The sequence below is a fragment of the Periplaneta americana genome, chromosome 10 (genome assembly GCF_040183065.1).
Source record: "Periplaneta americana isolate PAMFEO1 chromosome 10, P.americana_PAMFEO1_priV1, whole genome shotgun sequence".
NCBI lineage: Eukaryota > Metazoa > Arthropoda > Insecta > Blattodea > Blattidae > Periplaneta > Periplaneta americana.
In genome coordinates this window covers 37,068,249-37,096,240 of record NC_091126.1, presented here as the reverse complement: position 1 = coordinate 37,096,240, position 27,992 = coordinate 37,068,249, and the positions used below count along the sequence as shown (strand labels likewise).

The window sequence follows — 27,992 nt, the reverse complement described above, 5'->3', positions numbered from 1 at the left end:
ATCATCTGCGTAAAGTAATGTGTTAAGCAGGAAGTTGTCAATCATAAAATTTGTGAGCAATTCATCTTCCCAATTTTGGTAATGTTATTTATGTATAAATATTAAATAAGGTGGGTGACATTGAGCAGCCTTGCTTTACTCCTTGATTTATTGTTCTAGCTTCCTTACAATTTTATAAAATTATTTTTTTTTTTTTACTCTGAAGGATTTTCCTTATCCAAAGTTCTGTTTATTTTACGCTCAGTAATATAGCAGCCACAGTTTGAAAGTATGCACAAGAAAGAATGATCACCTCTATAATTTCCTGCAGTTCAGTGAACAACGGACTTAATGTAACTTGAAAGATGCACCACCCTCTCTCCTCGAAAATAAAAGAAATGAATACAAATAGATGTGGTTTCTTGTTATAACAGAATAGTCACATATTTAAAAAGGTGGACGTCCACAGTCATTTCGACTGTAGAATGACTGATCAAGGATCGAAATCCAATGCTTCTCGACAGGTTTGAATTTCTGGACTTTGCAAATATGGTAAATCACACGAAGGAACAATAGTATATTTTTGGTATTTGTTAGCTATGTTATGTTATGTTTTATTTAATGACGCTCGCAACTGCAGATGTTATATCAGCATCGCCGGATGTGCCGGAATTTTGTCCCGCAGGAGTTCTTTTACATGCCAGTAAATCTACTGACACGAGCCTGTCGCATTTAAGCACACTTAAATGCCATCGACCTGGCCTGGGATCGAACCCGCAACCTTGGGCATAGAAGGCCAGCACTATACCAACTCGCCAACCATGGTATTTGTTAGCAATGTTTAATTATATCTTACCTGCTTCATCTGTTATGCAGTATATGGGGTTGCTTTTAACACCATCTCCAACGTGAGTGTAAGCCCAGACTTGTATACTGTAATTCGCATGCTTCTGCAGACCATGAAGCTCAGTGCTTGTATCAGATTTAACTTTTGTATCAGCCTCAATATGACCTGAGAGTAATAAGAGTAATACTTCAATGACAAACACAATAATTTCATGACATTACATACACATAATTTAGATGCACCACGAGACGAACTACTGTCCGTCCGAGTTTCCCCCATCTGTTTCCGCTGGCTCCTCTGTAAAGGTATGTGTATAATCTGTATTAGTTATTGCCTGAAAACCAGTAGCGTCTCGCCGTAAAAAAAATAGGTGAAGTGTTATTCACATACACAAATGCATAAACAGTTTTACCAATATAATGAGTAGGCCTACTATTCGTAAACTGCGTGCAGTTTTAATAGTTCTAGAACACATGCAAACAGAAAAATTAATTTATTTCAGGACTCACTCAATTTCTTGCATACCAAGTCAATCCTCCTATCTTTTAAAGCAGTAAACCTGTCGATGTCTTCATAAAATGTCTGACTTTAACTGAGGGTGGATAGTATATCTCTATGCAAAGCTATGGGGCTAATGAGGAAAATCTCTCCTGTGATATAGCATTCCGAGTGAAATTTTTAATCTCTTCAAACAGAAAATATTCTTTCATCGAAAAATTTTTTTAAAGTTATTTTATACAATTTCTCTATTTTCTTAGCACTTTTCAAAACAAAGAACAAATGGAACTGTAGGTCGTCCAGAATTTAAAACATCTTTCTTATCCTCATATTTAAGTCTACAAAATGGCATTTCTAATAAATAAAAAACCGTGTCATTTTCGGGATACATATTTCGCACTCATTTATCAATATTTTCTATGTACTGGTACCTAAGTATTTGCATAAAATGCACTATGATGTAGGATTAATACACTATATATACTTATCACTAATATACTCTAAATATATTAAATAATAAGTTAATATATACGTACACAGTATTAAACTACATGTGTACATTTACGCGCGTGTTAAACTTTCAAATACAAGAGCTGGAACAAAACTGGAAAGCTCATGGTAAGAAATAATACACACTGCGGAAAACAACTTTTAAACTTTGCGAATGTATGTTGGGTGTATTTCTGATACAATAACATAGAGCTAGCTAATTTACCACTGCAGGAGTGGCTGCTTTGACACAAGGAATGAGGATAGTATTCTCGAGTCAGGTAGTACATACTCTAAAATTTCGCAGCCCTTAAACAATAGCCTCCAGCCTTGGAGACCAGCTGCAACCCTTCTCTACCGTTAGATCTGCAAACTGGTTACTCCTCCTACAACAAGTCTGACAGTTCTCCGTAAATGAAAGACTCAAAAACGCACTTCACTCATACAATCTTTCTTTAGTGCGTGACGTCACGTTACCATGGAAACCAAGTGCTGTATGAGAATGGGAGCCCAAATAATTTCACCTTTACAGTATTATAAGTTCCAATAGACACCGTTCGGCGCTCATAACAGTTGACATTATTCTATTCAGCGGACGGTTACAGGTACTATTTATACAACTGAACACTATTCATAACAACTGACAATAAAACTTTTTTTTATTTTATAAATATGGTACCGGTAATAACTAGAATTAATTATTAGTACGAGATAAAATTGTGTTTTACGCGTAAATAGGTGAAGTCGCATTTCACCTACTTCACCTGAATAACCGCCCCTGCTGAAAATATTTGCTGTTCGAAATTGGACGTATACGTAATATTATACAACTGTTTAAAATAAATTAAAGAAAAGTTCCCATTAAGTAACTGTCACGTGATTTTCTCCGTTTCGATGCCCCTGCAACATAATCATTCACATGAACAGTATCAGAGCCTCAGTTTTTCATCCCAGAGTTCTAAGTTTAAATTTTGGTAAATCCAAGTGGAAAATTTCGCAAGGAAAGAAGTTGACATTGCAGGTTTCACGAAGTACTCCCATTCCTCTGTCAATATTCCAACATTTGTCCACAATTCATAATCATCCCAAGCATTGGTGAAGAAAATAATTTGATGTGGAATTATTATTTTCTTAAAGTACAAATTCCTTTTTTATAGCTCTCAATTTAAAGAGTCAAATATTCGTGAATTTGTACTTATGAATTATGTTAAAACACTGAATGGTATTGATTCGAGTTCTAAGTCACAACTACAGAGACATTATTATGATGTGAGGCGAGAAAACGGTGGGTGATTTGTGGTCCACTGCTAGCGTGATTTCTGGCTAGCACATAACCATTTCTCTGGCACTTCTACAATATATAACAGCCTACTAACAATAAATGTTCAATAATTTGGACTTACCATGCTCAGTCATTGCTGAAAATGGCCCCATTTGCTGCCACACACCACTGACATCTTCTGATAAACGAATGAACAACACTCTGAAGTTCCACATCATATACCCTCGATTTCTTCTCATATATAGTCCTTTAGTTCATCTATAGAATGCGGATTTTTCCTATAAACCTTACCTTTAGTGTTCCTTATAAATAAAAATCACAGGATATTAGATCTGGGCTTCGTGGAGCCCACAAATTATTACTTATTAGTCTCGTACCAAAAGTACGTCATAATTCCCTCATTGACATGGCAACTGTATGAGCAGTGGCGGAATCTTCTTGGAAATAAACTGACAATCATTTCGCATACGTAAGTTCGTCAAATAAAGGGTCGACAATTAACTGGAGCTAACTTTCACTCTTAATTGTATCCTCAAAAAAAAAAAAGCCCAATAATGTGATGTCCATTAATTGCACACACGTTCGCGCGATGAGAATTTGTTGGTAGGCATTACCTAAATACACAATAATCATTAAATTTTATACACTAACTTTGTACACTTGAAGAATCAAAACTTTTGTAACACAACTTGTGACTACAGCGAATGCCATATGGTGACTGAGAATCTACTATGCCGCACCTCTAACAGCCTGCACATCACAGACTGCGCAGGGAGTAGCCGCCAGTAATCCGCCATTTTTCCGCCTCACGTCATAATAATGTCTCTGTACATGTTCCAAATTTGTAAGTCGGAAAGTCATTCTTATATTGTTAACATATTTAGATAATATTATACAAATCAATTTCATAGAGTATCATTATGTATTCTATTACTGTTTTTAAGATCTTCAACACAAAAATTGGAGTTTCTAGGTCTTTTACATTTCACTGAATATATTTAAGTATGGATATACTGTATATACTGTGAATCTCTTTAATTGTAAGTACCTGGAGGCCATTCATCGACATTTTCGTAGTAGACTTTATAACCCTGAATACGTCCATTCTGGAAGAGCGGAGGAGGTGGCTGCCAGCTGAGAGCAATGCTCTGGGCACTTCTAGCTTCGCATTTGATATCCAGTGGAGGCGCTGTGGGTACTGAAACAACAAACTTCGTAAACAAAAACGTCAAGAGTGTATTCCATTGCAGAACAACTAAGACTTCATTATTCGATTAAATAAAGTTATTTTCAGACTAATAACAATTAACCATGGTCAAGTAGAAAGAGTGTGACACTGGAATTATTGCAACAATGGATGCAAAATGTTGCTTCAGACTGAGACAGAACATAGTTTTCAGTGGTTAAATATAGTGTATACTTTCATCTACCCATATACTGTTGCAAGCTCTGTTGAATTTAACATTTGAAATAAAGCAATGGATTTTGTAAATTATCAAATGGTTCATTTTAGGTAAAGATTCAAGTTTACATGAAAATTTTTGAATATGCAGACACTAAAATATTCTATTTGACTATGTCGAATGGATGCCTCCAAGCAAAATGACTAAAGAGACCCTGTCCTATGCTCCACGAGGTCACAAATTTGGGACGTCCTATGAAGCGTTGGCTGGAGACTGTAACTGATCCACTAGGGTCTAATATTTGATTTGCAAATTATGAATAACCTGTGCCAATTGGCCAACTACTGTGGCACTACATAAAGATTAATTTTTTGGTCCTACAGAATTTATCTATTATGGTAACAATTGTTATTAGAAGAGATTCTTCGTCCAACAGTGCATATACTGTGAAATCCCGGCCACCAAGTCACTCAGTTGAGTGTGCTCCTTGTATAATGGCACTTGACTTAACATAATATGTCAACATATATGTCAAACATGGAGTAAGGCCATAAAGGGAAAAACACTAAAGGAAACGGATTCGACCTGGTGCTGTGGATTGAATTTCGGTGTAGCTCAGTGGTTAGAGCACTTGGCACGTAGAACCAAGGATCCGGTTTCGATCTCCGGCACCGGGTGAATTTTTCTCCTCTAATAACAATTGTTACTGTGGCACTGTTTTGGCAGTATTTTCTAGTAAACTGGTATGGGGAAAGACTATCAATGTAGAAGCAACTCTCTTATCTGATATGCATTTATCATAATAGCAGTAGTAGTATTTAATTTAACGATTCTTTCAGTTGACAAGATATTCAGCATCAAAATTCAATGTGGGCAGTAAGTGGCTGACAAATTTTGCCTGAAGCCTTAAAGGACAGGATGAGCCCACTACCGGGGGGGGGGGGGGAACCAACTATTTATACAGCACTGTCAAAAAGACTTACATGTAAGCTCAAAGTGGGGAAACGCTCTACACAAGTGGAAGAATGCCATTCCCAGCTCTTCCCCACGGAAATTAAGCCTTGTCTGTAGGTAAATCTGACAAAGGGTGAACGAATGGTAAAACGTTTTAGAAGTTCAAATGCATTCCAACCCTTGCTGCTGTCAGAGATAATTCATCTTCAAATGTTGTTATATTTAACGGGACATGTAGTGATAAGTCTCTTAACTTCAGATGTTAAATTTCTGTCTAGGAACAATGCAAATCTCTTTTCTCTCTAACCCAATGCAACTTCTCGGTATGGAAGTTTCCAGACTTCTGAAATAAGGATACCAAAAAGCTATCCTTTCCTGAACTGCGGTATATAAAATACGCACCAGCAACTCGTTAAGTACACCTTTGCACTACCCATCCCTTGAAAAATTCCCTCTACAACCATGCAAAGTTACGGACATCTTAAGACACCAATTCATGTGATTATTTTAATCTGTTTTCTTTTTCTATGCATTATTGAAGTTTTGGAACGTTCATTAAAGCTTATGTAACACAATTTCAATAAAGAGTGTAATAAGAAATGAAAGTATTTTGAAAATATTTCTTAATTAGCTTCCAAACACTAACAGGTAACATCATGTCAATTAGTGGAGAATTACCAGTTAATTTGTGCATTTCAAGTATCATTTCTAAGTTTGAAGTGTTAATTACAAGAACATATGTAGTTGTGTTCACATTTATTTTTACAAACGGAAAAAAGCTGTTTTTAGTTGCCTGTTTTTTTAAATTCATTTGCTATAGAACAACATATTGTAACTTATAAAGTTAAGGGGAGAGGATGGTATTTTTTTGGTGAAAAATGAGTAAATTTTCAAAAAAAAAAAAAGTCTTTAAAATGCTCTGTGATATGTGTGGAATGCATTGCATAACATTTCGTGGGTATTTGTGCCCTTATCGGATGTTGAGACGCCATTTTTAAGCTTCCTGCGCTATGGATTTTTAAATCACTCGCCCCCTTTTATCGGTTTATGGTAACTTCATTTTTTTGCTACATTGCCAAATAAAAATGGATATAATTTCTGAACTATTAAAGATACTGCATGAAGTTTAGAACACACATTCTTTAGACTATCAGGTAACTTTTCTCTGTAACATAATGTTGTTAATTGATTTCATTTTAAAACTACGTCCGTTTGTGTGCAAGAAAGGAATTCAGAGAAGTGTTATTAAATTTTAATTGTTTATTTTACAAATGTACGGACTAATATCAAAATTCTGCTACAGACAGTTTGTAGAGCATGCTTTTGCAAGCACATTGCAAAAAACGGGATGAATCTACTTCTAAAAATGGTTTAGATATAACGATTTTAGTAAAATCCTGCATTGAGTATAATTTTTTTCAAATCTGGGCCCCCAAATAATTTTTTTTTTTTTCAAAATATTTATTTTTGGTTGAGTTACTACAGGTATGAGCTCTCTACATAATAAAATTAATATTTTACACAAAATAGGAAAAAAGTTTAAAAAAATACCGTCCTCTCCCCTTAAGGCTGTGCACATTATTTAATTGGATGAAAATTTGCAAGCTCAAATGTGAATATTATGCCTTAACTTTTCAATTGTTGAAATCATTGAACATATTTTCAGGGTTTTATAACAGTAGTATGCAAAATATTGATATCAAGTATATCCTCTACTGAACAGCTTGCTTAACGAAATATAATTTACAATAATTATGTATCTTAATTTTCGCATATTTTGAAAGATATTCATTGTCTGCAATTCCAATATATTTTTCATGTGCGGCCGGGTAGCTCAGTCGGTAGAGCAGCTGGCTACGGACTGGAAGGTCCGGGGTTCGATCCCAGGTGGTGACAGGATTTTTTCTCGTTGCCAAACTTTCAGAACGGCCCTGAGGTTCACTCAGCCTCCTATAAAATTGAGTACCGGGTCTTTCCCGGGGGTAAAAGGCGGTCAGAGCGTGGTGCTGACCACACCACCTCATTCTAGTGCCGAGGTCATGGAAAGCATGGGGCTCTACCTCCATGCCCCCCAAGTGCCTTCATGGCATGTTACGGGGATACCTTTACCTTTTTACCTTTACAGGTATAGTTTAAGTTATACTTGGAAAAGAAAGCAACTCATTACACTCACCATCTTCTAATGTTTGAGCAACAATCTCTGCAGACATGGGTCCTGGTCCTTTTTCATTGAAAGCTTGAACTACTACACCATATTTACGATACTTTTTAAGATCTGTTAAAACTGCTAGTCCAGAGCCACTAGGCTGTGCTTTCACTGTAGTAAAATTGTAGCCACTGGGCCGTCCTGATCTGAAATTGAAACATTTGTTCATGAATATAGGTTTATAAAATATTGAATCATAGAGAAATGAAATACCTACAACATGATATTTACACATTGCACGGAATTAAATTACAAATAAGCAATGTTTATGTTACACATAGTGCCAAATGAAACTGTTTATTTATATCAGCTTTACTTCTCCTCCTGCTACTCCCATATCTTCCCATTCTCAGCATGATCAAATTTAAAATCCAATATTTTACTTTACCACCATATCTAGCAACATAAAAATTAACAAAGCTACCGATATATTTTATACGAATAATTCAATTTTTTATTTTTCAAAATTATTCTTTTTTTTTAATATATAGGGTGTTTCAGAAACAAAGGAAAAACTTCAGGAAAGAATTTTACTTTTTTTATTTTATTGGGTTATTTTACGACGCTGTATCAACATCTAGGTTATTTAGCGTCTGAATGAAATGAAGGTGATAATGCCGGTGAAATGAGTCCGGGGTCCAGCACCGAAAGTTACCCAACATTTGCTCGTATTGGGTTGAGGGAAAACTCCGGAAAAAACCTCAACCAGGTAACTTGCCCCGACCGGGAATCGAACCCGGGCCACCTGGTTTCGCGGCCAGACACGCTGACCGTTACTCCACAGGTTCAGGAAAGAATTCCTTATAAGTAATAATATAAGGTTATATGAACATAGGTCCAGAAATGAATATTTTCTGAGTTAATAGGCTCTCCAATATCATTGTGTGTATCCAATGCCTACCCACACCACTCGAGCGATTTGGGTTCCGCACATTGCAGATAGGTGGCAGAATTGTAACCCATTTTAAGTTGCAGACCACTTCGGAAGGTCAAACTATGCATGATGTGTATCTGTGGAGAATTATATCGTGCACTAGGGTGAGAGTATGTGTAAGTGTTCGCGTAAGTGTAGTGTAGGGAATGGGTTAGGATTAGGATGATGATGACGGGAGAAGGGGAGAACCCAGTGACAGCATGTAACCTACTCCTGTAAAATAGCACCAAGGGGGCTGCCAGGCTTAATGTCCCTGTCCGATGGATGAATCAATATCAACAGTGACATATGCTTCCTCTTCATATGCACTGCGGAGAGATTTAATCCAGGCATATTCGTGCACAATCTAATGATTAGAAATTGTGCACCACCACCCAAGGTAAAAATTTTACACGAAAATCTCTGACCTCGCCTGGAATCAAACCCGAGCTGGCTAGTCTGGAGGCAGACACATTCCCACAGAGCTAACTCAGGGGACATATCATAGAGTAATTTTTTTAGTTGGTTATTTAACAACGCTGTATCAACTACTAGGTTATTTAGCGTCGATGAGACTGGTAATAGCGAGATGGTATTTGGCGAGATGAGGCCGAGGATTCACCATAGATTACCTGGCATTCACCTTACGGTTGGGGAAAACCTCGGAAAAAACCCAACCAAGTAATCAGCCCAAGCGGGGATCGAACCCGCGCCTGAGCGCAACTTCACACCAGCAGGCAAGCACCTTAACCGACTGAGTCACGCCGGTATGCATTATTTGCTGTAATTAAATACGAGACTGATTCAAAATGTGTTCAAATTTGTAATCAAATATCTATGCTATATGATGTTAAACTGAATTCCCGCAAGTGATTTTTCGTCTTCAAAGCATAGATCATCATATTGAAGTCATTGTCTTTGAAGTTTTTTCGTTGTTACTGGAGTATGAGTGTGTGTTGAGATAATGTACTCTAATGAAAACTACTGACAAAGAATTTCTTTTATGACTTGGCTGAAAGGATTGCTTTGGAAACTCGTCATTTATATCAGGAATGATAACCAATACGTAGAATCTGGGTAGAAAAAACTGAAGAATCCATTGATAGTTTCGCACCTTCATCTGGCAAAAGAGGAAAGCCAAGAAGTACGAAGTAGAAGACGAGATTCTGGAAAACATGGATCAGAATATTGCAGTCAGTACAGGAAGAGAAGGGATGCCACTGTCTGGAGAGTGTTGCACGAACAACAGCTGTATCTGTGTCATCTGCAGCGTGTACAGATCTTAACACAAGAGTATCCTACATGAGTAATGTTGTGCTAGTGGTTCTTACAGCAGTGTGGTACTGATCCTAACTTCCCATCTCTTGGTCTCTTCACAGATGAAACAACTTTCACAAGAGATGAAATCCAGAATTTTCATAACCAGCATACATGGACAGACTAAACTCCTCTTTCGGCTTTTCACTCTCACCATCAACCAAGGTTATGCGTCAGCATCTGGGCCGACATTGTTAATGACTGCTTGTTGGGACCCCAAAAACTTCCCAACAGGTGTACAAGGCAGAACTACTAAGCTTTCTTGCAAAATGAATTGGCTGATTTCTTAAACCAGCGTTTCTCCAACTATGGTCCGCAGACCACCTGTGGTCCTCGAGATCTGCCCTTGTGATCCTTCAAAAAAGGCAGAAGAAAAATAAAATTCAAACGAATTGCGTATCACTCTACAGCTGAAAATCCCAGAGTTTGGAAATGACACATGGCAATCGTCTTTCACTTTTCCTCCCAGTACTGATATTTTATGAAATTTATTACCCTCTCCATCTATCGACTTCCCGCTCTACTCTCAACAACAAAAGAGGGATTTAAAGCACTATGATGTGGTATTTCTCGCCATCTTTTCCCTGCACATCTGGCGCCGTGCCTGTAACCCAGCCAGGGACCACCCGAATTCATAACAGAGGACCGAAACGTTTCATATATTATGACTTTCTTAACAGTTTTGTCGACTACCAAGTCTGCACATTGAAATGGTCACGTACTGTACATCGTACACCAATAATACAACTCTGAGGTCACAATTTGAAACTTATTTTCCAAGTAAATATGACGAATTTTCATGGGTTCCTGATCACTTTCTTTGTGATATTGAAACTGACAAATTTTCATTGAGTGAAAGAGAACAGTTGAACTATCGAATGAGAACAGACTTAAAATGAAATTCCAAGTGGAAGATATGGTTAATTTCTGGACCTCATCACAAGTGAAAAGAGAATACAGTGAACTGTACAATGGTGCTTTAGAGATTATAAATCAGTTTGTTTCTACGTATTTGTATGAGAAAGGATTTTCATCAAGTAGGCTACCGAAATCGACTCGATGTATGTGATGATCTCCGACTTAAGCTTACCACCATAGTCCAAATATAGAACAACTGTGCAAGAATCGGCAGGCTCATCCATCTCATTAATTTGAGTACAAACATTTGTTTTATTTTTAGTTAATAAGTTAAAGATTATCCAAACTCTAATAGCCTTGAATTATTAAAGAAACAAAAATGAATTTTCTTCTATTAATTTAATTTAATTTCATTAATTAATTAATTCTATTTTAAAATATAAGTATACTGGTATTAAAATATGCTACAAAAATGATTAAATTTGCTTTTGAAGGGAACAAGAGTAAGGTGGTCCGCGGAACTGTTCTGACTAAAATAAAGTGGTCCCCACTTCAAAAAAGTTTGAGAAACACTGTCTTAGACGATGTACCACTGAGAGTGTCGACAGCTGCACTTCTTGGATGATGGCTCTACCATATATATTTTAATTTTATTACTCATAAGCACTTCAATTAAATGTTTCCTGGTAGGTGGATAAGTAGAAGTGGACTGATTACTTGGCATCATTGCTCACGCGATGTGACTTCTTTTGACTTCTTTCTGGGTGGTTATGCAAAATCTTTGTTCCTATTGTCTGCAGTGAATGGTGCAGAAAACTTTTTGTAACCAAACTGCAGTAGCTTCTCAGATGATATGCACCATGCCAGGAATTTGGGAGCATGTTCAGAGCTTAATAAGATGAGCTGAGGCCTTTACTGAGGCAGAAGACTCATATATTGAACACTTCTTGTAGTTTGATTTGTAGAGATTGTGTTATAAAAACCGTAACAAAAAAAAATTAGTATTTCTGAACCCATATTCCTGTAACAAATTCCTCTTCTCTATCTTGAAAATTTGTTCTCTTATTTCTCTTCTCTATATACAGGGTAATTCACGAGGAGTTACCGCCACTTATGGAGCTTATTTCTGCAGACATTCTGAGCAAAAATTGTCATATGAAACATGTGTCCTATTCTCATTATTTACAGAGTTACAATAATCTGAAGTTGTTAAAAAATACTTTTTTCTTTAGTTTTAAGGGTAAAAGAATGTTACAAATAGAGAATGAACTATTCAGAAGTATACTTTCTTTAATTGGCTAGTATTTTGAAGCTAAAAATGTGAATTCCTTAGTTGCTTTGTAAAGAATTTTTTGTTCCCAGTTTTTAACCAACAATTACATTATTCTTACACACTTACCATAAAAATTGCTACAGATCACACGACTTCTAGCAACTTGATTCTTTACAGTTCAATTTTGCATCCTAATGTACAGTCTTAAAGATTTTACAAGAATGACGTGATTTGTAACAATTATTGTGATAAATGCGTAAGAAAAATTTAATTTTGTAGTTAAAAATTGAAAAAAAAAATTCTGTACAAAGCAACTATGGAATTAACACATTTTTAGCTTGAGAATACTAGCCAATTAAATAAATTATACTTCTGAATAATTCATTCTCTAATTGTAATACTCTTTTAGCCTTAAAACTAAAGAAAAAAGGTATTTTTTAACAACTTCAAATTAGTGTAAGTCTGAAAATATTGAGAATAGGACCCACGTTTATATGACATTCTTTGCCAAAAATATCTTCGGGTATATGCTCCGTAAGTGGCAGTAACTTCTCGTGAATCATTTTGTATAACAATCCAATCTTGAAGATTTGTTCTCTTATTTTTTAAACATCCTGTATATATTGTAATTTAGAATATATGAACTCGAATTGATATGAAAACTTGGATATAAAACCAGTGAAGATATCTGGGACAACATTAAGATCATCTGTAGAATGATAGTATTTAATTTAATTATTCTTTCAACTGCAGAGGATAATCAGTGTTGATATTCAACATGGGCGAGAAATGGCAGACACTTTCCTGGAGTCCTCTATCAGGGACAGTGATTTATGTGCCATAAATCTATGACATGGACCTACCAGCTTTACGCTCAGGAAGCCATGCTAAGACTATTATCCTTTAAAATCTACAACCCTCAGCCAATTTTCAACCCACAAACCTGGAATCCAACAGCCAGATAGTAACTGCGAAGCTCACGAAGGAAGACAAGATTTGTAGAACAATCTAGTAATAATCAAAGCTCGGAACTTGGGGACTTGTGTGTCGTATGCATGGTAAGGTTACAGGTACAACGTACACAAAGCTCACGCTGTAAGCGCTCAAGGACAGTCTATGTACATCTACGGACGAGGAAACTGTGTAATGTTGAAGCCAATGACAATCAGAGAATTACAAATAAACGGTCTGTTAGAGGAATTAGAAAATAAGTGTTATTCGAATGAGTATTATAGAAGTTTGAAAATACATTTTTTAAATTTTAGGTACAGAATTTCGTGGAGGAATTCGGAGGAGATACATTATTTTCTTCGAATGGAGAGCTTATATCTTGTAAGTTGTGCCACACACAAACTAAAGGCTGGAAACGGCATTCATTGAAAGACATTGCAGTCCCTTAAATCGGTGGAAAATTTGTCCATAGCCACGAATCAAGTCGTAGAGGGACCTGCCCTAGTAGTGACACACAAATTGAAAACTATTTTCGAGAAAAATTTGGGATATGCTTATCTTTCTCAGATATGAGATCAGCTAGCAACTGCTGAAAATCGAACAAAAAACAGTGACAGTTAAAACATTTATTTTAAGTTTGCTCCCATCATTTCATGTGACGTGGAAATAAGTTTTTCTCGTTTCAAATCATGTTTAACTAACAGGCGAAGAAGTTATGGGTTCGAAAATCTTCGAATGTTCGTAGTCATACACTGTAATAAAATATACAGAGCAGAACAGTAAATTTGATATATTGCTCATGTTTATTTTTATTATACATGCTATAAAATTACGTGTTTTGACCTACCATAATACTATCAATATGTTGTTCCAGCCAGTAACCACTTTTCTAGCAGACCTGACAGTACCTCCGTACGGGAAGCGGGAGTTTGTTGACATTGAAGTCCGGTCGTTTAACCACGTGCAAAGACACAAGTCCCCAAGTTCCGAGCTTTGGTAATAATAATGGTAATGGTAGTGGTAGAGTGGTAGTAATGGTGGTAGTGGTGGTGGTGGTGGTGGTGGTGGTAGTGGTGGTGGTTGCGGTGGTGGTACCAACAATAGTAGCAATACTAATGGAGGAGATAGGAATAACAGCTCAAGTAGTAGCAGTAGCAGAAGTAATAGCAGTGGCAGCAACAATAATGTCATATTAGAGAGTTTTCGCACCCTCACCGTAAGCTAAACATTAACGCTATGTTGACATCAGTAATGACGTATTTAGTAACGTATGTTAATGTTAGTAAAATTTCGGAAAGTATTATTATACAATTTTTCCCGCTGCTTTAAAATTTATCATGACGTAGCTCCTATGCTAGTCAATCAATCGAGCTGTAATTTTTTTAAGGGGAGGTTTTAAGCCCTATCCCCGCCGTGTTAAAATTAGCAACTTCAGGTACACTTATCTCAGAAACTATTCAATCTACATCTATGAAAATTTGCACACCTGTAGTTGTGATCTTCCTTAACCTACCGAATTTTTTTTTATTTATTAGTTCAGCTAAAAACCAAAAAATGTTAATTTTGATCCAAATCAGCTTACAACCTCCCCATAATTGATAGCTCAAGTCTAAGGAAGGCATAGAAAAATATTCGAAATGAAAATATATTCTGAAAAGTAAGAAAAAATATTAATTTCGATGTGATTTATTCAGAACAGACATTTACACTTTCTAAAGTAGATAAGCGGTAAACTTTGTTTTTCACATTAGATGGGTTGTCAAAGTGAGAAAAATGTTGAGGAAGAATGGAAATTACTTTTCAAAGTGGTCTCTACTAAAAATCTTTACTGTTTTCCGAGTTACTGTGAGTTAAACAAAGGAGCATTCTCGCTTGGTAGAGTACTCGCGACTCAATATTTTGTCTGTTGAAATCTCAATGAAAAATTCTTTCTTTAGCTTTCTTGTACTTCTCATTGAGTAATTTATCCATCTTGAGCCGTTCTAAGTAGATTAATATCATCCACAATGGTTAATCTCAAACGAGATCCCATGTTTCAACACTGAGTTAGGCCTATGGTAAACTTCGTTTGCGTCCATGTTCTCTGTCCAGAGATAGCAGATCTGCTACTGAAATAACGTGACGTGAATGGCTCTGATTGACTCTCATCAATGATGTCAACATAGTTAACCATTTAGCGGACCAAGAGGGTGCGAAAGCTCTCCATTAATAGCAAGTTATGGCGGTTAAACAGTTAAAGCAGTATGTTGTGACGTATACAATAGATTGCAATATTATGATTGACTGGAATTTAAGTGCTAGAAAATAAACTGCAAGTTACTGAATAATGTTATACATAAATTATAATAACAGTATTAAAAATCAGACAAGGCACTTGAGCTCCTAACCATTTCTTTTAATTGTACTTTTAAATGGTACATACTATAACTGTTCAAGGTGTACCTGCATTTAATTTTCAAATAAAGTATTAGCTTCTTGAACAAAGGAACAAAACTTACACTGTCACACCAAAGCTGGAGCTTCAGCATGTTAATTCCTTCAGTTCACATCTTGCATTGGTACCCAGAAGTCTTTCCTCACTTCATCTCTGCGTATCCTGATGTATATTTAGGTTATCGGAAAATCAACAACAAACACAGTTGGTGCAGTGAAGGCGCTCTCGTGACAATATTGTGCAACAATAGAAACACAATATATGCAGTAATGACTTCCATCAATATCATATTCATTCCAAGGATTTCCAACAGTGTAAGTTGCAGATGCAGAAAATTGGTTGCTCGGTCCAAACTAAAATTAATATATCTTCAAAATGAACTATTCTTTCCAGTCAAACTTGCTAGAGATCACGTTTCATGCATTCCGGTATGTGTTATTTGCTGTATTTTATAATTGTTTCACAATTTTCACGTTACTTCTAACCTCTATTTTTATATCAGTAACCTCTTGTTATTCTGAATTCATTCACAAAATACTTAACAATTATTTGCTTTCTTTCTTCTGAAAGGATGCAAATACAGACTTACGAGACAACTTCGCTGTAACTGTCCATGCCCCAGCTCTGCTCTCTTCATTATACTTGTAGGCATATCATGCCATAAAGCTGGGATTTTGCTTTATTTTGTAACACAGTATACTTTTAAGAAATCCATCAGCACAGAAGTTTCAAACAATTCATGGGAATGAAATAATACTACAATCAAACATTTGTGAAGTCTAAATTATATTAAAAGTAGGTAACAACGTTTAAGTTCCCTTCTTATGCAAAAGGACAGTAGCACTTGAAGCAAAACCGTTCTTTTAATATGATTAAGAAAAAATTGTGTACAGGCACATAAAATTAAAAATGTAATTTTATATACATATATATGGTGATGACTATGTTCAAGATACAGGTATGCCTTGAACAAGTAACCATATGTACCATTCATAATAAAAGAATTAAATTATTGTAACATATTCTCCTGCGAAGAGTCTTCCTTCATCACCATTTGCAGTAGAGATGAATTTACAGAGATTACGTACACCATATTTTCGTTTCTTTTGAATTTTGTTATTAGTAGCACCACATTTAATTAGTCCAATAAAGATTTATATGCTGTTTCGAATGGATGTTAGTGGTAAGTGTACCTCTAACCAAGAAGAGGCAATGTGTAGAGAGAAGAGATACTGTACTAGCAAATATTTTCCAGCCTGTCTTCAAATTTGTAATGTTTTCGTTCACTATATTCAATATATATAATGACAAGGATACTAATCACCATTTTCAAAATATTTCATAGAACTTTTCTTTAATTAAAACAATATACGAATTCCATCAATTCAATCCTATTGAGATATTAGTTTGCTGAAGTTAGCAGAAGTGTTATTACAATTTTAAAGATATACAAATTAAAATAATATTGTTATATGTCGAAACTCAGATGAGCCATACTTCAGAAATCCAATATAAGAAATTAATTTCTGCAAAACAATACTTTGCCAATACTATATTCACACAATAAAAGCACTTGCATATCACAACTTCCTTTTTGAACTGATCTTAACTCTGGAGCATTTCAGTATGATATAATGAAGAGTTATTCTCATATTAAAGATATTTCCACCAGTCGAGACCTTTAAATTATGCATTTCTTCCTCCCACTATTTGGGGCATTCATGTTAAATCTCTTGCTCAGATTCCACTTTTCGTAATACTTCATAATGTTTCTCAAAATTTCAATACCATTAGCATTGAGACATGGCATAAGATGATTTTTAAAAAAATTATGAAATTTGTAATTACTTCCCACACTCAATTTCAATAGTGATGTCGAGACTGCAAACCTAGTAAAATGTGTATTGTAACTGTTACGTAATCTTCTGAAGCTTATTGTTACCTCGAATAATTTCCGCTTTCAATTTTTGGATTTAGTATTTCCTGTACACGTCTAATTGAAGTGACACTCAGGTAATTGTCAGATCATAATGAGTACAGAAATTATTTCTTGTAGATCCAAAGCATTATAAAACGAACTGAAGTAGTTAATAGCACTTATAAACCAATTTTTTTTCTTGGCTGGAGATGATTCTTACATCTATGAGACGAACACTACTGTATATATTACACTTCAGTTAGTAAAAAAACACCCGAGATAATTTATATCATCAGTTTCTTAATATTATACCTTTAATATGATAATCTCTTCCTATTATTGCAGAGTCAAATTAAAATTAGAAGGCATAGCAAATAACCAAATGCTGAAAATTTGCAGGTTCAACATGAAGTGGAGGAGATTTTCTCTTCTTCATAACCTGCAGAAGTGCACTGGAGCCATTCATCTTTCTGCCAATTTGGTATGAGCGATTCTCTTCTAAGGAGCAAAGTATTCTCCTAGGTAATGTTTGTCAATCTTAAGTAAACTTATTTTGAGAGCATCCAAGTTATACAATTCTCTAGCCCTCATGATGCACCTTTACGACGAGCAGGCAGGGCACTTCTGCCTTTCATTATTAGATATTGAAAGGAATTCTGTCTGCTTCAAACTAGTTGTTACAGACACCATTTCAAATGCAATCAGAAAGACAAGTTAAGAATATGCGTACAGAAATAAAGTCGCTGCATAAATTATGACAATTTTAACTGCTAGTATGCTAAGCAACAAAATAATTCGTATATATCCAGTATACTCAAAATAATTAGGATCATGCCTTTCGAAATAGAAAACTGGCCAATTGTATCGAAAACTTGACTTTTCTTGTAAACAGAATCCTCAATTACATGACACCGAGTTCTTCATGTGATCAATCTTCTAGTCTTCTTAAAAGTGCAGTTATATATCAGTCTGAAAGGAATTTCTCTTGTATCAATTAACTGATATGATATTTTATCCTAATCTCGTTCCACTTCCATTAGAAATGTTATCTGTATTATTGCTTTCAATTAATAATAATAATACTGAAAGATGAAACGAAATAACTGTTGTTCGTATATCCCATCTTACTGCTTTCACATTCTCTAAATCTGTAATTCTATGAAACTTTCTATTTCTCTTCATTTACCATTCTAAATTATCATAGAACGATACAAGACTGTAGCTGTAGGAATGACGATGTCCTATGGCAGATGATTGCTACTGTAGTTACATTTCACTATTTCCTGTTTACAAATGCCATTCAGCAAATTATACGTTTCTTTTTCTCTGCAATATTCCTGCAATGGAAAAAAATCTCCTTACACCTCCCATTCATGTTATGTTTGCACTTGTAAATTCGTAACTAAGATCCTCACCCATGCTCTCTGTAGCCCACATAGTAACCAAGAATTTCACCATTCCACAAGTGCTGGAGTGGGGCAGTCCAGGTGACCCGCAGCACGTCTGAGGCAGTTGCAGTGACAGCCACACCCTGGGGTTCTCCCGTTGGAGTCTCGCCCTCTGTGCGCAGCATTACTGGTTCGCTAGGCTCACCCTCTCCCAGCTCGTTCTCGGCCAGAACCCGCAGCCGATACATTGTAGCAGGCAGCAGCCCCGTCACCATGGCAGTTAGGTCAGTCCCTGCTATCACATTCTGCCACCCTTCAGATATATCTGGAACCAATTTATGATGGCGTCGTGGTCAGCTCTGCAATCTGCTTTGAGAGTGACAGGACTACAGAATCATTTAGCAAATTTTAAGTTCATAGCTTTGCAAACCAGACACCTACTACACTGGTCTGCATTTCAAAACTTTTTTCTGAGGTCAAGGATTTTATAACTGATATTTTATGTTCCTTACAGGCTAAATTAAAAAAAAAAATAGCTCATTTTGCTCAATCAGGTCAGGTTTTTTTTTTTTTTAACTATATTTGTCATGACGTAAATTATGGTTGATTATTACGAACATTACATGCAAATGGAGCATCAATATTTTTCATCTGTATCTATTTACACATTGGACGAGGGATATATTATGGAGGGTTTATTAAATTATATTATAAATTTTTTGTTTCCCAATTTTGAAGGATCTAATTACTACGTCAGCTACGTTTTTAGTCAGTATATATTACAGAAATAAAGCCTATAACAGGTAAGAAAATATGTTTACTGTAACAAAACAAACTTAAATTTTAAATTTACAACAGCTGTACCTTAAAATATGATATAGTATACTGAGTGTTCATTTCAAAGTGTGTCATGATGTCAGTGTTGTGAGTCAGCGATTTGAAGCGAGTTTCAGCTTTTATGTCAGAGAAGTTGTCTATTAATCAAGGCGTTCAATCTGAACTTGAGAACGTGTACGGTATAACTTGAACGTCATAGCAACAGATGGCGGTCTGTACGGTCTGTGTGCTACCATAACCTCTTTAGAACTGTGTTTTGCATTGGCAAGTCGTATGCAGGATATTTGTTATCAGTTGCGTACGGCAATATTCTACAACACAAATCAAATGCTCCATGTCTATGTTGACCATCGAAGTTAATGTCAACAAATACGTAACCGTCTTAATCCTCTCCACATATACTGACAGTAAGAAAAAAACTCACCTCAGTACGTGTTTCCAAACAGTTCACATTCCTGCCACTAAAGGTGTTACCGTACATATCGGTAAGTACTCTTCAGAATAAACGCAGTACTTGCTAGGCAACTTCTCTGGCACATAAGTAATACACCTCTGTGGAAGTGTAGGAAGATTGAATTGTCTAGGCTCAACGGCTAGCCACATGATGGCATACGGCGAGCCATGACATACTTTGAACTGAACACGCAGTATAAATACAAAGTGGAAGAAAGGGCCTTTTTAAGAAATTTCTTTCCTATTTCAGACCTTAAAAATCATACTTGAGACAACGGCCATAGCTTGCAACTCTGTATAGTGACAACTCAGTAGGAGAGGGAGAAGGGGGTAAAATCACCTTCTTTCTTGCAGCTCTATGTAGACAGGCTTGAGCTTTCTTAGTGAAAAGACTGATTAATGGAACATTCTTACAAAATTAATAGAAAGTACAAGAATCAACCAGACCGATTTTACGACATTTTGGTAAAGTCACCATGCCAGAGTGAAAGTTTAAAATTATCCCTTTTGTGGGGAAAATGTACGAGTATCATGCTTAATTTGGTGTCACAATTGGTGAACAGGACAAATCTTTCGCACCTCGTGTATGGTACACTTTGTTCAACGCATCTGGGAAGATAGCCTGAAACCAGGTTCACACAACATTGTGCCAGAAGCTCTAGTGGATCCTAAAAAAAAATTCTACTTTCGCCACTGCACATCAAATTTGGCCTAATGAAAAAATAAAAAACGAATAAAAGAAGTTTTACTATGTTAAGGTGGTACTGCAAGAGCGTCCACTAATATTAATGGTTGGCTGAAGATGTCTCCAACTTATAAGTCCAATTTTGGTCTCCTAAAAACTTGATGTTCTGTCAGTAAACTGCACTGAATAAGGTACTATCTTTCGAAAATGAAACGTGAAGCTTCGATTCCTTCTATTCACAGGTTAGCTGGAAACAAATTAGAATTTAAGCATAATAGATCAGACGAATTATTACAGTATGTACTGCGTGTTCAGTTCAAAGTGTGTCATGTCCCGCTGTATGCCGTCATGTGGCTAGTCGTTGAGCCTAGAAAATTCAATCTTCCTACACTTCCACAGAGGTGTATTACTTATGTGCCAGAGAAGTTGCCTAGCAAGTACGGTGTTTATTCTGAAGAGTACTTACCGATACGTACGGTAACACCTGTAGTGGAAGGAATGTGAACTATTTGGAAACATCTACTGAGGTAAGTTTTTTTCTTACTGTCGGGATATGTGGAGAGGGATAAGATGATTACTTATGTATTTGTTGACATTAACTTCGACGGTCAACATGGACACGGAGCATTTGATTTCTATTGTGAAATGTTGCCGTTCGCAACCGATGATAAGAAATACCCTGCGTACGACTTGCCTTCGCAAAACAGTTCGAAAGAGGTTATGGTGGGACACAGACTTTACAGACCACAATCTGTTGCTACGACGTTCAAGTTATACCGTACATGTTCTCAAGTTCAAATTGAACGCCTTTATTAATAGGCAACTTCTCTGACATAAAAGCTGAAACTCGCTTCAAATCGCTGACTCACAACAGTGACGTCATGACACACTTTGAAATGAACACCCAGTATGTATGTATGCTCAACATTCTTTTCTTCTTGCCCATAGTGTGTAGCAACAAATTTCCATTATATAGTAGATTGCGAATCTGTGCACATTTTTCCTACAGATACAATTCTTCACAATCACCATGTCAATCATGATCACTCACGAGTGCTAGACTCAGGTTGATACTGCACTACATACTGCAGTACTGGACTTCGGTCGTCAATTGGTGCCAACCATGCCAACTGAACTCTGCGACTGCCAGTATCCACCACACGCAAGTCCTGAGGTCGTCCTGGTGCATCTGCAATAACATAACAATAATCTTAACTTTATCAACAATAATCTTAATTTTAAACTACTGGACGAAAAACTGAAAACAAGCAAAGAATTAACGATACCGACCTCACATTTCATTTTCCATTTCATTTATTGTATATCATAGATCTTACATTAGCAATGACGCTTTAAGATGTGGAAAAAGTAAAAATTTTACAAGATTACAATAACAATTTTTACAATTTTCTTACAATTTCAATTTCAATTTTTGGCGAGATGTAGTGAGATGAGGTGAGTCCGAGGATTCCCCAACAGATTACCTGGCATTTGCCTAATGTTTGGGGAAAACTTCGTAAAAAAATCCAACCGGTAATCAGACCAAATGGGGGTGAAGTGAAGTGAGGGCGAAGACTCGCCACAGACCACCAGGCATCAGTTCCACGGCTGGAGAAAACCTCGGAAAAAACAATCAGACCATACAGGGGATCCAACCCAAGCCCAAGCGCAGCTGCAGATCAGCAGGCCAATGAGTGTTCCGACTGAGCTACATTGGTGGCTCTACTAAAAATATACAGTACATAGCTAATCAGATTATTAAATTTATAAACCTAAACAATTATGCATCAGCTGAGCTATAAAATATAATATACAGCAAGTAAGTTAATTCAATTTAAATGCATAAACAGTTCAGTCAGTTGAGATATACAGAACTTAATAATACATATCATGCAAATTACTTCAAATAATTCATCAGTAGAGCTATACAGATTACTATTCAATTTAAAGCATATACAATTCATCAGCCAAACTAAACAAACATATACAATACAAAGTAAACAGATTAATTCAATTTACAAGCATACTTTCGTTAAGCTATTACAAAATTCCTGCAAGGTTAACTTCATAAATTTGTGAATTCCACGTGTTAAATCAATGGTCGTCAGCACTGGCTGAAATGGGTAAAGGGTAAGAAGTGTGTTGGAATATGCACAATCATGCAGAGGGGAGAAGTAGAAAAAATTGACTTAGCATATCGGGAATTAAATCAATAGCTTTCCCAAAACAGTCACATATAATGGTTCATATAAAATAATTTTTACCTAGAAAAAGAAGCAAAAACGAACAAAATTGTATTAAAATTTTTTGCTTGAAATATCTCAAATAAAAACCCCCTGAAATTAATGACATTATTTACGGTTCACTTGTATATACCTGCAGAGCATTTGCTTACCGGCAGGAGAAAGGCCATGCAACACACGACAAACCATCTCTCGCATGCTTGGCAGTCCAGTCCAGTCCACTGAAGTGTTTACATTTAAGAGTGGTTGTGTTGACGTTATGTTGCATGTTGTTCTTATGATTGTGTCAGTGAAGTATTTAGATTAGCTTGCTCACATGGCACCAAAGAAATTTACATTAGAGCAAAGAATTTTCATAGTAGAGACTTATCCGAAAAGGAGTGATTGCGGAAAGGTAAAAAGACTATTTGCAAGATAATTTTATATTACCATTCGATTTAGCAACAGCAGCAAAAAACCACTCCTAAATCTAAATCTAAACCTAAACACTTCACTAATACAATCAGAAGAACAACATGCAATCTAATGTTAACACAACCACTCCTATAGAAAGACTGAACTGGTCTGCTGAGAATGCAGGAGATGTTTTGCCATGTGTTGCATTTCCTTTGTGCCAGTTGTGCACCACCCAGTCGACCTACATTATATAAGCGAATGCACTGTGGTTACCGTTCATCTTTTGTCAGAATAAAACACAGTAGAACCTCTATTATCCGTGGTAATGAAGGGGATGGACTGAACGGTTGATCGAAAAAATCGGATAATCCGTACCATGAAAGATTTACTAATTTCCTCCATGGTCTTCTATTTAATTCGCTATGTGGTGGATCAAAAGTTCACTTATTTAAGTCTGGTTGTAAACGACGGGTTTTTAAGGGACAAGGAAGCCATTTGTAATGACTGTCTCAGGAAAGATAGGAATAAAGGAGGTCTCATGTTGTAGACTTACATACTTTTTAACGCTATATCCTTGTTGTTTTTATTAAATCGCGCAGTTGTAACGCCATTCTCGTATTCTGATGCGAGATAAGCCACAGTTTTTCTTTCTCAAACCATTCAATTATTTCCATTTTTTTTCGATACTTAGCACAATACGTTTTCTGTTAACACCCGTGGAAGACATTTTATAGGCTATACAAATTATATTATAGAACGGCAATTCGAACAGTAGACAATGCTGTGTAACGATAAAGGCTTGTAATAACACTCTCTAGCAAAAAATATGTAGAACCTACTAATATGATGTACAAAACAGTACTCCATATAAGTTATTTATTTCTGAAGAAAACAAACAGATCGAGAAGTAGACAGTCGGATAATCTGTCAATCGGTTAATAGGGTGACGGATAATCGGGGTTCTACTGTAGAGAAAAAATTTATTTGCATGAATGTCAGATGAACTGCTCAATTTTAGTTCAATTTTTGTAAGATAGGAAACTGAATTCATATGTTTGACATAAATTAAGTAACAAAAAATTAATGTGCAGTATTGATTTTCCTCTACAGTTACAATGAAGTGTGAACACAGAAACAACAGAAATGGCCAGGCAGAAACAGACAAACTAATCCAGTTATTGTTTTTGTCAAAATCAGGAAATCCAGGTTTTATTGTGTTACAATTTTCTCTGTACTGTCACATTCTGAGGTTTTACACACTGTACCTTGAACTTGGAGATGGACTATTCGTTCCGCTCGGCCATAGGGATTCTTAGCAATGCAGGTGAATGTGCCGCTGTCAGATTTTATAGTATCCGTGATGTGCAGTTCAGAGAGGAAGCCACCTTTCACAGGCGTGCCTTTCACTTCATACCTACGAGAGAAATGTACTAATAATTGCATTTAAATCACCAGTATATTTAACAAATTAAAGGTAGGGTCACACGTCGCTACTTTTGCTGCGCAACTTTTGTACTGCAGCTGCAAAAGTTGCGTGTCGTGTTCACACGTAAGCCAAAAGTAGCGCGCTGCACGCTACATTTCGTGCTGCGCAACCCGAGTGCTGCAAAAGTTGCAACTGGAGGTTGCGAGTCTGTTCACACACAAGGCACTACTTTTGCAGTCGCAGTCATGCTGCAGGTTTCCATCTCCGTGTTGACTTCTCAATATACATTTTGTGGTTATGTTCGCATTATTAAGAAACTCATGCGAAAGCTTACTTATCTATTATTTGCTTTTCTGTCCTAACTAGTATTCAGAAATTGGCATTAATTTTACTATAAAGCTTTTAAAAACGCCTATATACTTAAATTATAACCAATAGCATATTCACATAATCAATGTTGGCAACCCTCCTGTTTGAAACTACGCTACAGAAAATTAAAAAAGTGAACTATATCGTCAGCAAATATGCTCAGACTGTGTTGTGCATTTAATAACTGTTACAAATAATTTATTTTCATCACATCTAAAATTAAAATATATCCAAACAATAAAAGTAACTTATTATTGGCACATTTGGGTGGCAACACTGGTCGCAACCGCAGCAAAAGTTTCAACAAAACTGATATAAAAAATGCTGCGGCTGCAACCCTGAGAACCCTGTTCACACGTCGCTACTTTCAAGCTGCACGCAGCATGGAAAAGTAGCGAGCAGCAGGTTCGGCAGCCGCTACTTTTCGGGTTGCACTGTTGTTCACACGTCGCAGTACAAGAGTTGCGCAGTTTTTTGTACTGCATTGCTGCAAAAGTAGCGACGTGTGACCGTACCTTTATTACTGCAGTTTCCAAAACCAACATACGAATTCACGGAAATAAATTACACAGGAAAAAAGTTGCAGTCACGGACGTGGGCAATGGACATTGAACACAACAATGATGACGACCACAACCGCAGCAATAATAATAATAATAATAATAATAATAATAATAATAATAATAATAATAATAATAATAATAATAATAATGGCGACAACGAAAACAATGGTAAATTAACTGGTTCCTTCTTTTTCAGTGAACAAATCAACTAAAATCTTTCTGCTTTATTATAGCTCAACAGTATGAACATTTCCATTATCTTAACCCTCTTGCTACCAAGGGGAGGTAATAGGATTAACCCACTAATGATTTACACTAGAGGAGAGGGATTCGATCCGGTGCTGTGGATTGAACTTCGGCGTAGCTCAGTGGTTAGAGCACTTGATATGTAAAACCAAGGACCCGGGTTCGATCCCCGACGCCAGAGCGAATTTTTCTCCTCTAATAATCATTGTTACCACAACAGATATATCCTGTAGAACCAAAAATTAATCTTTACGTACATAGATTCTTTACCCAACAGTGCAATCTGATGGCAGGCAGTTACGGGTATGAGTCATGCCTGCTTTGCCAGTCTCTAGTTGATGGGGGTACTGCCTCCCCTCCTGCTTACTGCTTTCGAAGAGAGGGAGACAAGCAGGAGTAATGCCAAAATGTACAAGTGTGTGAAATTTAATTAGTACTTGTATAGATTTTAAGGCTGTTTCGTCTGAAATATTGGTCACAAACTCAAAAATGAATTTTAACTTTGCTTGGATTCCACAGAGTTCTTTGACGATTATAAATGGAACACGTAAAAACACGGTCTAAACTTGGATTGTACCTTGGTTGTAGAGGAGTGGGGAATCTCATCCCTTCACGCTGCCACTCTATGCTCATTGGACCATCTCCTATTGCCTGGCACTGCAGCGTCTGTGATGAGCCTCGTCGAACACTGGACTGAGCTGATCGTACTTCAAATTCAGGCGGAACTAAAGAAAGTTTTGGGAGCATTATATATTTTACTTTCATAACTTCGAATGATCGTAACAGGACTAATTTCTCACTCATTTCCACTCACCATGTACAACAAGAGTAACAACTGCACTAAGACCAGCCCCAACACCGTTTGTGGCTTCACAGAGATACTGTCCTTGGTGCTCTCGCATGGCCGGGTAGATGAGAAGTGTTCCATTCGGAAATATCTGCACCCCTCTACTGTGGATTGACAAGTCCTGGTATTCACTCGGCTGCCTTCCTGGACCCAAATTACCTGCATTATCCATGCTGTTTAATTTAAGAAATGTACTTAAACAGGTGGAACGTGAGAGATGAGGGATGATATTATGAAAGAGTGCTTATTAAATAGACTCCAAATCACCTACTTTATCGTAATAAGGAGTTAGTTTCATTAAAGCGAATCACGAGATTTTAAAAGATATGCATACTGAAAAATATTGGCTGATCCTTCTAAAGGATAGCTACAATACCTCCAATACCAGCTACATGAATATATGTAAAAATACACAAATACATTTCAATATGCATTAAATAAAAAATGGCAAATGATGTTTCGTAAATAAATGTAATACATTTATAAGTATGATCAAGAGGTCAAAATAAGACAAAAATGCCCAGTAATTCTTGCTGAATACTTTATTTCGGAGTCATAGTGCAAAGAACAATAACAAAGGATAAAAAAGAATACCTTTTCACTAAAAATTATAACAATAAAATAATACAGTACAACTTCATTTATATAGTATGTTTTATGGATGCCTGAAGAAAAAAATGCGTGAGAAAAACTTGTAACTGAAAGACATTTAGTGACATCTGAAATAGCATTTGAACACTATACAGGAATGTAATCTTCATCTTACGATGTTTGGTGATGTATGCACGTCCGTTGATGTGACATATTAATGAATTTAAGTACTATTATAGTCACAATCATGCCATGGTATGAAAGAAAAATTTCACAACCTCGAGCGGGAATCGAACCTGCGACTTCCTGTTCTCCGGTCAGGCGCTCTATCACTGAGCTATCGAGTTCATCTCACGCCAAAGGCTTGGAATTATCCTTTCTTACTGGCGACTCTGTTATAGAGTACTGTCAATAGCGTCTGATCTAGTCAGCACTGCTTATGGGTTGAAAGAAACTTTTTACAAATGTAATTCATTCATTCATTCATTCATTCATTTATTTTATTCCATAGATCTTACATGAGCAATGAAGCTTTAAGATGTGGAACAAGTCAACATTTTACAATATTACAATTACAATTTTTACAAATTTTTTTATAGTTTTACAATTTAGTAATTTTCTACAAT

General features: G+C 36.3%; 1 protein-coding gene across 2 annotated transcripts in view; it reads right to left on the bottom strand.

Moving 5' to 3' along the window:
* Nucleotides 1–27,992, bottom strand: part of LOC138707601 (cell adhesion molecule Dscam1-like) — a 386,068-nt gene that overhangs the window by 36,623 nt on the left and 321,453 nt on the right. For both annotated transcript variants that reach the window (XM_069837239.1, XM_069837240.1), the window contains 8 exons: nt 26,743–26,934; nt 26,506–26,653; nt 24,590–24,738; nt 21,737–21,874; nt 18,738–19,035; nt 7,626–7,804; nt 4,144–4,293; nt 836–991 (listed from right to left, as the gene is read on the bottom strand). In XM_069837239.1, coding sequence (XP_069693340.1) covers nt 836–991; nt 4,144–4,293; nt 7,626–7,804; nt 18,738–19,035; nt 21,737–21,874; nt 24,590–24,738; nt 26,506–26,653; nt 26,743–26,934 — 1,410 coding nt within the window. The remainder of the gene's footprint in view (nt 1–835; nt 992–4,143; nt 4,294–7,625; nt 7,805–18,737; nt 19,036–21,736; nt 21,875–24,589; nt 24,739–26,505; nt 26,654–26,742; nt 26,935–27,992) is intronic.